Here is a 15,034-nt window from a genome sequence, read left to right on the forward strand (position 1 = left end):
CACTGGACCGAACAACCCAGACCCCCCTTTCCCCCAAAGAAAACAAGGGACTATGGTCAGGAGAAGTTATCTTCCTCATTCTCTTGCAATTTCACAACAAATTAAACATTATTCAGTGGAGTGGTTCATTCAAGTTGGGTTTCACTTGTCAAGAAATTGCTTTAGATTCACTGAACAAAAATGTTGCTGGTCATATCAAACATTTCCTAACGTTTAATTGACAGCAAGGTGACCCAATCACAGTAAAGCCAACCAAATCTCAATATAATCACCAAATATTGGCAACTTTGAAGCCCACACTAAGTGTCAATCTAGGGGGTTAGTCAAGGCAAAAATTCACCTGACACAATCACAAGTGTTGCAAAAAACTCACACAAATTTTGTTTGACTTTATGGTAGAAACAAATCACACAGTGTTTTTTTTTTAGTTGAATGCAGATGGTAGGGAACTATATCAACTTCAAATGCAAAACATCAAACCACGTCAAGCAACCTACCCGCAGATGACTGTGTGTCCCAACCACTACGCTCACTGGACTGTCCTGGGTACGCACGTAACGGTTTGCCGCCTGCTTTTTTTTAGAAAACGTTATGAATAGTTTTGTCATTTATAAACAGTATATATATATTTGGTTTGCGGTAGCACCATGTGTGGTGTGCGTCTACTTGCCAGGTAGATTTTTTTTATCTTTATAGAACCGTCTTGCTTTATATTCTACTGTCGCGGAAAAGATCTCTAAAAAGAACTGTCTTGCTTTTTAACTTTTTGTCCTGCTTAAAAAATATCTTTAACTGACTGGAGAACCACTTTTTTTATCCCTGAAACTAATCTGGAGTCTTGCATACCATTATTTGAAAACTTTTCGGTGGACAGGTGAAAAATAAAATAAAAACACAATAAAAAAAGTGCTAAGGAAAAAAGGGAGAAAGAATGAAGAAAGGGATAAGAGCTTCTTTTTAATGCTTAAGAAGTTAATCTTATTCCAATGATTTTTCTTAAGGAATAGGCAAAAATGGTAGAGCAAATTGAAGATGTAGTTAAGAAGGTTTAAGAATTATTAGGCAATTGTTTATTAAAATAAATTTGTTGGCGATTTGTTTTTCAACATAAAGAATATGGCAAAGTAAACAGCATGATAATTATTCTTGAAAAGGGTTACAAAAATAAATGTTGTTTGCACTAAAAATGGAGCATTATAATGGCGCACAAATATAAAATAACAATTTCAGAAATGAAAATACATAAGTGGTTGAATTGACAATGGCAGATCTAGGAATCAACTAAACCCCTTACGCATTGTTTTTTTGTTTCGTCAAACATCTACAACTTCTTGTAAAGAAGCCAGTTTCCAAACAAACTTGGCTGAACTCGTGGCTGTGACGCCACAAAAAGAGAGGTCTACAGTTTTTGTGCCTCATAGCTCAGTTCTTGATCGCTTATCAAAACCTTTCCAACAGGCAGTTTTTGAAACTACTGCTGACTCCTAGATCTCTCAGAGGGGAAATGGGGAAGCAAAGCACTTGGAACAAAATGAAGATGAGGAATAATGAGGACGTCAACAAGAAACTTCACCAGCAATATTACTAACACAAAACAACACTTTCAGGAAGTGTACAAGATAACATGCTACACACATACACCACAGACAGAGAAAAGTGTTGGGACCCATTGTATAGTGGATCTTGGATAAAGCTCTGGCTGAAAGCTGCCACATTGTGTGTTCAGTTGTTACAAAAGTGAATTCCAACAATTTAGTTTCTCCCTTTTAAAAAATACGTGCCACTTCACTTAGAACCTTTGCTCTCTCTCTCTGAAAAAAATGATCTTTTGTCGGTGCCCTTAAGCTTATTATTATCTTGTGAAACAAACATTTTACACTGTTTTGGGGTGTTTTTCACTAATTCATCATAATGGTTCGAGGGCCTCTCCCACAACACAGGTTTGCAAAATCACACTCATTTCAAGGAATTAGCCATTTACATCTACATTTTGGTGGCTGAAAATCTGTGACAATCCCAGAATGTAAAATTTGTGAAGCTCCCAGAATTTTAGAAATGTTAGAACTGCTTTCCTTCGATGCACTAAAATGGGTCCCACATGCAACCAAAGTTCACTCAAGACAAAACCGAAGAGAGCAGAATCCAATGTACCTGACATTCCACCGAGTCCGAATCCAGACCCCATCCCTGACATGCAGGAACCAGTGTTACCCATCATGGCTCCTGTGTAGTGGTGAGCAAGGGGGGATAGAGAGAGAAAGAGAAGGAAACTAGACTAAAAAACCTGAGTACCAGACTAATGTCAAAGTGAAGAATCACCAGTAAAAAGTCCACAGCAATATAAAAAAAAATTAGGGGAATGAAAAAAAGACGGATTACTGGTGTGTAGCAAAATTTGCCGTGTGAATAACTGAATTCAATTCTCCAAAAAATATATATAAAAAATCCTTTTTCTTTTATTAAGCCTTTGAGAAAGACTCTGCTTGGGTCGAAACATCAGGCCATTAATCGTTTCTACCTCATTTATACCATAGGTCCTTTTGGTTGGTGAGCGGCTAGCAACAGCTAAATCTATTTTCTCTTTTATTTGGGATGAACATGTCTTTTTGATCCTTATTGGCAAAAAAGTTCATCAAAAGCTTTGTTCTAAATTTGTCATATCAGATAAAATAAACACCATTCTCTGCTGTTGATAAAGACCCTCATTAAGCCATCCAACCCACCACAGCTCCAGATTTCTCACAGACGAAATGGTGCCAGATAATAAGGCAGAATTTCACCGAACAATACACCCAGAAAATGTGGGCCAATCATCGCGGGCCGCTATAAATGGATCCGCTGTCCGGGATGTGAGAAATGGTCCGATCCTGTCAATCTGACTGATTGGAAAGAGACTGTGGTGTTGCTCTGCACGCCGAGTTTAAATTGCCTCCGTCACTACATGCACCCCCTCCGATCTTGACCCAGGCAAATTTTAATCACCTGCTTAAACCCAGACGGCTGTCTGTAATTTGGGCAAGTATATTTCTCTGAGGAAGACACCAGGAAGAAGAGATCACAAAATCGTGTCTGAATTATTTTGATTAGCAGAGCTTATAAGTGTTCATCACTCTGCCATCCGATCTTGACCCAGGCAAATTTTTAAAGGAATACGTTGCCTTGGATCGGATGAGTTGGTCTGTAAAAAGTGTTTGTAACCGTTTGTTATAAAATGCATATGGTTGGAAAGATGTTTAAAAAGTAGAATACAATAATCCACACAAATATGCCTTGAAATTGCGTGGTTTTCCTTTTACTTTGCGAATGAACGCGGTCGGCCATTTATGGGAGTCAAAAATTTGACTCCCATAAATGGCCGACTGTGTTACACTGTGTTAGTCGGAGAGGTAACAGGAAAACCGTGCAATTTCGAGGCATTTTTGTGTGGATCATCAAATTCTACTTTTACAATATCTTTCCAACAATATGCATATTATAACAAACGGTAACAAACCCTTTTTATAGACCAACTCGTCTGATCCAAGGCAACGTGTTCCTTAAATCACCTGCCTAAACCCAGACTGCCGTCTGTAATTTTGGGCAAATTTGTTCTCTGATGAAGACACCAGAAAGAAGAGATCACTAAATTATTTTTTTGACTCTGCATGTTTTTGTTTTAGTTTTGCAGATGTAATATGTTTCATTAAATCGTTTTACAAAGAACAGCGCTGATTTAAGAACACGTTCAAGTGTTGTGTTCTGCTTGGACTACCCATAGGCGTGTCTAGCCTTGTTACAACAGCAGACAAATGAATCTGAACTCTTTCAAAAAGAAATCACATTGCCAAGTTATTCACAACACCACAAAGGGAGGGGGGGGGGTCAATCCAGGTTTGGGGTCAAAACAGTGCAGTCTAAAAAAGTGTCTCAATAAAGTAGACTAGAACAGGACAAGCAGAGAGAAGGTCAGATACAAAAACTTCTGCTATAACAGAGGGTCAAACATCGTCGGACTTCTCAGAGGATGTTTCTTTAAAACCAATGTACTTATGAATAGATTGATTGCAATACGCATCTTTGATTACCATCTTTGATGTAAAACAATGGAAAAGTGCATGCGAGTATGCGGACAGCACGACTTTCGGCCAATGATCGCTCTTCACACATATCTCACAAGATCTTTCCTTGAATCTAAGCAACGTTTGACCATAGTTTGGCCCTCTGAAATAACAGCCAGAAGAGAGGAGAGTGACATTGTTAAAAACAACCACACAATAGCAAAACAAGACAATTGAATTAATTTTAACTTCATGAGACAGAATGTGCAAACAAAGAAGCGGTGATATTTCATGAATTAATAAAATGTTACATTTGTGTCAGATTAAAAGAGAATGCGGTTTCTAAACTTTGTAACAATTTGCGTCATTTCAAATTTTCATTCTTGCAGTTAATTTCATAGAATTGACAGGAACATAAATGTACTGTGCAAAAAAAATTAATAAAAAATCCAAACATAACATTGCTCCCTGTTAGCTTTTGATTGTTTTCAACAAGCATGAGGCTTTCACAATCTATAGTTTTCTTTGGTTATGATTACAAATAAAAGTTTAGTGCTTTTACAAACTTTAACACATGGAAACAAATTCATAGTGTGTGCATATACACTGTAGTTTTTAAGCTTGGCCAAAAAACCCCCAAAACAACCCAGCGTCAAAACATTTGTAGAGTACATAGATCCCTTCAGAACTTGAAAGGTAGGGTCATAGATTGGCAAGTACTCAAAAACTGAAAGGCCATAAAGACTTACTTGGTGAGAAGCGCTGCAGCTGTTGATAGAATAACTATTTTGAGAAAGGATTTCCTTTGAAGTATTATGGTTTGGATAATTGTTGACAATAAAATATTGGAATCGGGGAAACGATTCATGCATGAATCATTTCTCAGATTTTCAAAGGGCGATGTCCGTTTGGCAGTTAGAACCCACTGTAAGTCCATTGAAAGTTCTGTGATAGTTTTTTTTTTAAAGACAATGGGCACTATTGGTAATTATCAAAGACTAGTCTTCACAGTAGGTAAATCTCAACAAATACATAAAATAACAAACCTGTGAAAATTTGAGCTCAATCGGTCGTCGAAGTTGCGAGAAAATAATGGAAAAAAAAACACCCTTGTCGCACAAAGTTGTAAGCGTTTAGATGGTTGATTTCGAGACCTCAAATTCTAAATCTGAGGTCTTGAAATCAAATTCGTGGAAAATTACCTCTTTCTGGAAAACTATAGCACTTTAGAGGGAGCCGTTTCTCACAATGTTTTATACTATCAACCTCTCCCCATTAGTCGTTACAAAGGCAGGTTTTATGCTTATACTTATTTTGAGTAATTACCAATAGTGTCCACTGCCTTTAAGCTGTTTTCTCAGCAAGATAGACACTGTAATTCAGCTGAAACTTTCACATGCAGCTTTTATAATTGATAATTTTGACTTTAAATCAGCATTTTGTTGACAAAACCAGTTTAACCTTTGACCCTACCTTTAAACATGGAGATTTTTTATAGCTCCATGCTTTAAACCAATCCTGCACACATATTGGCTTATAAAAGAGTCTGTGTCACAGAGAGATATATGAAACTGAAGTGTGACCACACTCTGCAATTTAGAAAGACTGGTTAAGTTTTTGACATAAAATTACTATACATTTAAAAAACATAGGTGCAAATGGCTGAACAAATTTTACTGATAACATTTCTCCAAACCCATCTCGATGGAAAGAATTTCGAAAAATGTTCACGTGCGAAATTCAACTTCCACATCAAAACAGGAACTGTTTAAAGCAAAACAATGTAAATACGACAGCGGGGGTAAAATCCATTTACAAAAACAAACTGAACACTCACGAATGAGCAGCAATTCACAGCAATAATAAAAAAAAAGAGAAAAACCTACGTGTTTGGGGTTCATGAAGAAGAGCGGAACGTGCAGTGACAGCTGTCGGGGAGGGATACATCCCTAAAAAATGCAAATGAATGTAAAGTACATGCAAATGAGTGGTAAGTACATGCAGATGAATGTCGATGACATGCAAACTAATGCAAATGTACATGTAAACTAGATGCAAATGCATGTAGATTACATGCAAATGAGAGATAAGTTTCATGTGACTGACTGAAAATCATATGAAAATGGCTTCAACTGCTGCAAGTGGAAGTTGTGGAAATACATTTTAAGGCATTTTTAAAAACATTAAAAAGTTGCAGAGAAGAAATTTTAAAGCAAAAAGTAAGGAAAAGACACCAAGTTATTGTTATTTTTTTCAATCTAAAGTCAAAAATCATTGGTGAGAGACTCAGTGCATGTATAGTTTAAACAGAATTGGGCGTTCAGAATTTTTTTAACAGAAATTGATTTTCAGAGTTAATATTGTTAAAGCTAGAAAAGCATAAAAACCCCAAGACCAACCCCCAAAACATACACAACCCAAAAGGACTTTATAAAAGTACCTTTTTATACATAAGCATTTTTAAACATGATAACTTCCTTTGGTATAATAACTAGGCACAATTTTTCATGCAAGGTGTGTAGTAACCAACAGCCAAGTCACGAAAATAAAAACCCAACCAACCAAACCAAACTTACAAAGTAACAAAAACAAAAACAAAGAAAAAAAAAAAATAAAAAATAAATGATCACATCAAACAAATACTCCAAAATAAACAACTGTGCCCAACTTCCAATGAGGAAAGTCAATTAAGCCCCCAACCAATCACATCACAGCAACTACTACTCATGCATGCAAATCTATGAAACTCATTTGCATAATAATGTGATGCATAAAAACATGATGGAATGATGGATTGAGGGTTGCAACCTTTTAATGCTTGTAGGCCCAACAGTCCTGAGATATTGCTAGTGTTTGCCGCGCTTGAGCCTGTGCCTGTATATGGAGGAAAAAAGCAGTGGCATGGAGACTCAAGACGTTACCATGGTGGCACACCATTTCTTATACATCTTTGAAGATAAATAGTTCACTAAATCCTGCTGGTACGTGTAGATGTATAGCCCTTTCCACACTACTCTATTCCCCGGGGAAACAGCCAGCCCTTTCACACTTAGATTGCTTTACCCCTGATCTACCCCACAAAATGGGCATACACGGGGGAATAGCCACCCCTGCTCTGGAGTTGGGGTAAGCGGTAAAACCCTGAGGTATTCTTGAAACGTGCAACCGGAACCCCATGGAAAAGGGACCTACACAGGGATAGTGTGAAAGGGGCCAGAGTAACCATGGGGTTAAAAAACTCCCAGGGTCTTCTCAGCGTTGTATTCCACAGGGGATAAGAGAAACGGTGTGAAAAGGGCTTTTGTGTCTCGCCAATCTGGCAAAAACTAACCCCACTTTACATGGAATGGCTCCATCAAACCCCAAGGAATTTGTTGTCTACTTCAAAAGATTAAAGCTATTATACAGGATTGATAAAGATGCAAAATGCAATTGTTTAGTTTTAGTTTGAAAGCCGATTGATCATGAGTTCACACTAGAACCATTTTTTTTCCCCGTGAAAAATATTTCTCTGAAATAGTGTCATATTCAAGCAAACTGTATCTGCTAAAAAAATTTAAAAAAAATAAAAAAACGCCACAGCTGATTGGGAAAATGTGTTAACCCTGTTTTTTTTAAATACTATTTCCCCCGACTCACACAATGGATTAAGCCCAGATTTTCACAGGTTTTTCCTTATCTCATGTACAATTGTTGATCGCACAAAACATGAACACCATACACTTTAACAGCTCTACCAATTCTCTATAACACCTTTAAAAAAAATTAGATTTTTTTATTTTAGACTTCACATTAATTTTGTGTGTCGTGGAGATCTACATGTACATAAGCACTTCTAACAATGTTATTATTTGACTGCCTTCACAGTTGCCTTTGCAGTTGTGAAACAGAGAAATTTGGGGGTAAAATTATCCGTCCCATCCACATGGAGCGGAGAGTAGAGTAACCACGCGCAACAGTGAATGGAGACACACAACATATCCACTGACCAACAGGATTTTACAGACTATAATAATACCCGACCTCGAAATAATCCAGACAGATGGTCCAGATAGACTGTAATTTGTTTGGCTATACAATACATACACATTGTTAACAAAAAAATGATAAATGAATGGATAGTTTTTTAAATGAAAGATTCATGGGATACTTGCTTATTCAGTTAAATATTCATTCACTGGAATGAGTGGATTTTCTTTTTTTTAAGTGAATAGATTTTTAGTCATGATTTTGGTTATACATGAATGATCTCATACAGGTATATGTACATGCCTGTTTGGTTATGATTCTACTATCATAATGGAATAGATATGAATATTTTTCAACAAATATTTTTTAAAGGGTAACACAAAATTCCTGTCCCTGGGTATGGGACAGAGCTGCCAATATTTGCATCTTGCAACCAGGGAGAATTTTAACTAGATATTTAGAGTTTCATTCAAACATTTTCTGTGATCAGGGAGATTTTCAAATGGAATGGTTGAATTATTTTTAAAGAGCTCTCTACAGATTCAGGACGAGTTGGCAGCTCTTGGTTCAAGTAAAAATATTGATTCTAAAATTATTAAATCAATCTCGGATTGTTCAACTGCAATTACCAAGATATCAGACAATAAGACTAACTGTATACTTGTAAATAATTCAACCATGGTGTTGACTAAAAAAACACAAAGGATTTGAAAAGCAGGGTTCACAGTGTGTCAAGGTAGGGTTAAAGAAAATCCAACCACCAAACTAAAAGAAAAAACCTGGGGTCGATTTCACAAAGAAGTAGGACTAGTCATAACTTACTTAGTTACATGTAGGTTAGGACTAGTCCTAACTTACATGTAGGACTAGTTCTAACATAGACTAGACCTAAGAGATATTAAAAACTTAAGGCTAGTCCTTAAGGCTAGTTAGAAATAACTCATCCTAACTCGAGATAAGACTTGTCTTAACTCTTTGTGAAATCCACCCTAGAAGGAACAAATGACCACTGAGTAGTTAATTTCAGAAAATGGGCATCTACTAGAAGGCTTGGTCTAAGCTGTGGTGCAGGTATCAAAGATGTGTTTTTTTTTGTAAGCAACAATTACATTTTTGCCTTCTTGCTTGAAATAAAATTACCTCCAACAATTTTGGTGGAGGTGAATATAGGTAGGGAGAGGGGGATGACACTAAAAAGAAAAACAAAGAAAGAGGAGAAAAGGAGAAAGAGAAAAAAAGAAAAGACAAAAAAAAAAGAAGGCCAGCAGGATCAACATGGTTTCCAGCATTTTTATCAACCTTGCAATGGGCCATTTGGTTTAAAGACATTGGACACTATTGGTAACTGTCAATGACTAGTCTTCACAGTTGGTGTATCTCAACATATGCATAAAATAACAAACCTGTGAAAATTTAAGCTCAATCGATCGACGAAATTGCAAGATATTAATGAATGTAAAATCACCCTTGTCACACTTGTGTGCTTTCAGATGCTTGATTTCGTGACCTCAAATTCTAAATCTGAGGTCTCAAAATCAAATTCGTGGAAAATTACTTCTATCTCGAAAACTACATGATTTCAGAGGGAGCTGTTTCTCAAAATGTTTTATGCAATCAACCTCTCCCTATTAATCATAATCAAGAAAGGTTTTATGATAACAATTATTTTGAGTGATTACCAATAGTGTCCACTGCCTTTAATTGCAATAGGAACTACTCTATTATTACATAATGACACTGACAGACTAACCAAGACACTGGACTGACAAACACAAGATGAATAGAGGACGGAGAGTGGGGGGGGGGGGGATATACAACAAAATAAAATCCCATAAAAAGAATTATAGTAAAAACTTTAAAAAAAAAAGAGAGTTTTGAAAGTGAAGCTATAACTTGATAAAGTATGTGTTAAATAATTCACCAATGGGGTAGGTGTGGGAGGGGGGGGTCAAAGACGCTGACAGACAAACAAACCTGAAACAAACTGACAAACACCTGGGACCAAATAGAAACAAGGAGAAAAGCAGAAAGACTGCAGCTACAGAGACAAAACCGAAGCAGAGAGACAGACAGACAGACAGACAAACAGTCCAATCACAAGCTGAAAGGACAAACAGACTGGCCTGCACACAAGGAATTTAAATGGACCATATTAGAAACTGATTAACATTAAGACAGGAAGGAACCCAAAAAGAAAAGGGCCCAATTTAATAAAGCAGAAAATACTGCTTCATTAATTTCTCTGCTGAAGCAAAAAAAAACCAATATAGACTGAACTGTGACAAACATGTACGAAAAATAAACACACAACTTATGACAAAAACAGACCAGACACAAGTAGACTTGACATTTTCAGTACAAAGCTTGTACAGACTCAGACAGACTTAGTCTACAAACTGAAATGGACAATGACAAAACAAACATACCCACATACAGGTAGACTTGAACGAGTCTCCCTGCATGTTAGAAACTGCCAATTGAGCAGACAAAACAAAACAACCCTAGCAGCTGAAACCAACAAACAGAACGGACTCAAACAGACAGACTTAAACTTGTCTTCTTGCATGCGGACTATGACAAACAAGCAACGAGGCTTAGCACAAACCAGGGTCTAATTTCATAGAGCTGCTAAGCACAAAAATCTGCTTAGCATGAAATTTCTTCCTTGATATAAACAGGATTAACCAAATTTCTATTTGTTGCATATTGCTTGTTATACTGGTATTCAGCTGCTGTTTGCTCATCCTGAAAATCACATGGAAATTTGGTTGGCAGTCCTGTTTTTATCAAGGAAGAAATTTCATGCTAAGCAAATTTTTGTGCTAAGCAGATCTATGAAATTGGGCCCAGAAGGCACGAGAGACCTACAATGTTGAGAGATCACAAGCGGACAGACTCTAACAGACAGACAGACAGACAGACTCTAACAGACAGACAGACTCTAACAGACAGACAGACAGACAGACAGACAGACAGACAGACAGACAGACAGACAGACAGACAGACAGACAGACAGACAGACAGACAGACAGACAGACAGACAGACAGACAGACTAAGGTACAATAACAGAATAAAAGACCCACGTATACTCCGAATGACCTGAAAAACAGCGACAGACAAACATGTAGTAACAACGTACTCAAAAACAGACTGACCAAGTTATATGACTTACAGCAACAGAGATGGACAGACAAATGACTGGAGTTATTTATATATAAAAAAAATAATAAAAAAATAATTAAAAAAGTCCCAACTACCACCAGACATAAATATGAAATCCTCCAAAATGAAAGGGACGGGAATTTAAAAATAATTAGTAAATTAACATGTGCATGAAATAAAACAAAAACTGAGACAATTGGAATGATAATTAATTTGCAAGCTAAGCCTACACCAAAAACTGCCAGACTACTTCGGCCTCAGCTAAGGTGAAACATCTGATGAGAAAATGAAAACATCATGAACAATATTCGTTCCGTCAAGACTTATTCACTCCTTCATTTTGAAGGAATACCGTCTCTGATCAGGGAAAGGGGACTTGCCTACAGCAAAAATTGTTTAACCCTTTCTGTTGGCACTGGTAAAGTTCCATGGCATAATTTGTTGCAGAATGTGAGTGATTTCTCTGTATTTTCAAGAAGGAGGATTGTCTCACTTTTGTTTTTCTAAGGCGAATTTAATTTCCGTGAAAGATCTAGAAACGGTTTAGAAACAGTTTGTATATTTACAAAAAAGCTTCAATTGTGCCTTTTTTGCACTTTTTTTCTTATACTCTACTTCATTAGAATTTGGTTCGTTGATATATGACCTGGAGCCAAATGATTAGCCTCTGAATGTGGAGTGGTCGCCCCACCAGCCCTTGATACCAGTGACAACACAAGAGGGCGTTGTTCAATTTGCATTGAAAAACACAAACACGTTTGTTTAATAGAGTTTAACCTTGAGTTCCAGACTGCATTCCTCCCATAAAGGGGCCACCACTAGTACCACTAGCGCCTTGGTTGCTAAAGGAGCTAGTATCGGGCTGGTTGTTGCCATAGGAATCATTCCCTCCCTGGTTGCCAAAGGAACCATTAGCGCTCTGGTTGCCATAGGAACCAGGTCCTCCTTGGTTGCCAAATGAACTATTACCTGTACGGTTGGCGCCTGAGGAATTAGCACCTGGAAACAAACGAAACAAACGAGAGACATGCACAACAACATATACACAGAAACAGGGGTCGATGTCTCCCCATCAAAATCTGTCTGTTGTTAGATAATTTCGGACTCCTTTTATGAAATATGGACAGTTGACGCACGCTTAATTTAGAGGTTGTCTTTACACCACAGAAGCGAGTGAAGCACAATAGAACTGTTATTCACTCCCAACAATACACTTCATGGGTAATTGGTTTTTGTCAGCTCTGTAACTCGAGTTTGAATAGGAGGGAGGGGGGGGGGCAGTACTCAAAACAAATGGTAGAGATTCTGAAAGAATTAATCAGAATGTTTTGGACATAGCGCCAAGAATTTTATGAGCCGTGTCCTTAAACAATATACTGCGGTACAAATGAATTGAAAAACATCGACCACTGTTTTTGAACAATCTGCAAACAAAAACGTCAGTTGAAATATATATAGTTAGGCCACTCTATACACTTAGAACACTGTGTAAGAAGACTTTTAAAAAAATCTGATAACAATGTTACACACAATTTTGCTTTTAATGATTGACCAACACAGAAACATGTAATAACTAGTGTTATATATAAATATATTTAAAAAATAGGCATGCATCCCTGGTAGGCTGTTCATTATGAAGTATTACTTGCCAATTAATAAGTAAAGAAGACAATTTCTCCTTTCTCTTTTGTTTGTTTTTGTAATTGAATTTAGTTTGGTATTTATCAGGGGGAAAAAAAGAAGAAAAAAGGACCTTGAGCATGTGATTCAATACAGAGTAATTTAAAACCATCTTGGTTATGTCTATTTACACTTTGTGCTCAATAAACCCAACATAATTACTTGCACAAGAAAGGTGCCCTGTGTTGAAGGCAAGAAACTGTTAGTATAAACATGGAGGAAGAAAATAAGAAATTCTTCCTCCATGGTATAAGCCCTGCCTCAAACAGAGTTTCTTTGGTTCAATGGAGAGAATTCAGCTAGAATTTTTAACATAGGTGCAAAAAAACTCTCGTCTAAATGTTTGTAGTTCATTCAAGTACATAACTTCTAATGTATTGACAAAAATTATACAAACAAAGACTCCCCAATCAAGCGAGGGGGTAACTTACATTTAAACACTAAAGAAAATACATTAACATTATAATTTAAACACATAAAGTTGTGGGAGTTCAGAACCAGCCCTAGGCCATAGCGACAGCAGATAGTCACACAATAATTGTAGATAGAAACACAAACTCTGTCTGGAATAAACAACATGATACAATTACATTATAAACACGATAATAGACTACACGCAACCACCCCCACACCATTTGCCATCTAAATGCAAGAAATAAATGCTGACAAAATATGAAGACATATTGATATTCTGATATTCAAAACAAACAGACAAAAAAAAAACTTCCAAAAACAAAGAAACAAACAAAGAAACACTGCATAATAGTCTGAAAGCTGTTGGGAAATACACTTGGAAGGAGAAGTTCAAACATGAAAATATTGAACGGGAATCGGGGAAAAGGCTTCAGCAACTGGAACTGGATCAAAATGGAATACACTGCTGGTCCGAAAGTTAAAAATAGTTAAATCCTTCCACCACAGTCTACGTAATAAATGTGGGTAGAAAAGAAACAGAAAAATCTGGTCACCAAACAAAAGCTACTGGTAGATCACACTCACTCTTATACAGGGTACCGCCTGCCAATGAATGCTCTGTTTGGTCCTTGAATGAATACAATGGTTCTTCCAAAAGACCCTGATTGGCTGAGGAATAATTAAAATGCAAGGAGGCAGAAGTTATGCAATTAAGGCACTTTAAGAAGAAGGTTACAAAAAAAAGAGGAAAAAATATCATGTTATCCGTGAGGCCGTGTGTGGCTATAAACTGACATTTTCAAATGACACCATGGCACCACAGAATCACGCTGTGCCGGTAAGCGTTGTTTACTCAAAAGATCCGTTATTTACTGCAATTTCCTTCCTTTGCAGTGGAGGCCACCGACGTTGAAGTACAGTGGAGAGAGAGAAGGAGCACGATGCCATAATATCGATTGCTCTCTACTCTAAGGAAAATTAATTAACTTCTCATACTGTACAATATCAACGATGATGTTTATGCAGTCGTCCCTACTGCCGTTTTACATGACTCAATTTAGTTCGTGATTTCAAGGTGTTGGTATTGACCTACATTGAACGAAAAAAAAAAAAAAAAAAAGACTGAACGTCACATGAAGCCTTTTCCCAAGATGTTATATATAACAAGGACTGACTGACTGACAAAGGAAAACCACATGGTAGTAACGTTAGGTTGTAAACAAAGAGCACACTTAGCGATAGCAAACAAAATGTTGTGCATATTACAACAAGATGTTAACAATTCAAAGAACTATAAAAAGGTACAATCAACAAAGTAGGACATACAATTGCAGTGATACAATTTAAACAAAATAGTCTACACAAATCATTCTACACAAAGACAACAGAAAGGAAGAAACAACAAGTACAAATATAAGTCAATCTTCAGGAACCATTTAACCAAGTAAAGGTTTTGAAAACACATAGCACATAAAAAAGAAAAATCAAAAGACTGACATTTAATAATAATAAAAACACACAATGCTGACAAACAAGTAAATAAACAACAACACAGATCAGACCAATCATACCTCTAAAAACCATAAAAAATAACATTTCTTTTAAATTTGGTGAAATCGTCAAGGTTTTTAACCCCCCCCCCCACATCCATCTCTCCACTTCAACACATCTGGATAGAATTTCTCATCTAAGGTCTTGACGTATTAAAGTATCACGTCAGTGTACCTAAGATATCATTTCATATATTGCTGCTTCAATTGGCACACGTTAA

General features: G+C 36.8%; 1 protein-coding gene across 33 annotated transcripts in view; it reads right to left on the reverse strand.

The window, feature by feature from the left end:
- LOC139939519 (CUGBP Elav-like family member 1) overlaps positions 1 to 15,034 on the reverse strand; it is a 122,328-nt gene that overhangs the window by 16,074 nt on the left and 91,220 nt on the right. For 9 of the 33 annotated variants that reach the window (XM_071935488.1, XM_071935492.1, XM_071935494.1 and 6 more), the window contains 6 exons: positions 13,849 to 13,932; positions 11,947 to 12,168; positions 6,846 to 6,911; positions 5,924 to 5,986; positions 2,152 to 2,223; positions 498 to 572 (listed from right to left, as the gene is read on the reverse strand). In XM_071935488.1, the coding sequence (XP_071791589.1) occupies positions 498 to 572; positions 2,152 to 2,223; positions 5,924 to 5,986; positions 6,846 to 6,911; positions 11,947 to 12,168; positions 13,849 to 13,932 (582 nt within the window). The remainder of the gene's footprint in view (positions 1 to 497; positions 573 to 2,151; positions 2,224 to 5,923; positions 5,987 to 6,845; positions 6,912 to 11,946; positions 12,169 to 13,848; positions 13,933 to 15,034) is intronic. The other 24 variants (XM_071935501.1, XM_071935510.1, XM_071935509.1 and 21 more) reach the window with 17 other exon arrangements.

This window comes from Asterias amurensis, chromosome 7 (assembly GCF_032118995.1).
Source record: "Asterias amurensis chromosome 7, ASM3211899v1".
Lineage (NCBI taxonomy): Eukaryota > Metazoa > Echinodermata > Asteroidea > Forcipulatida > Asteriidae > Asterias > Asterias amurensis.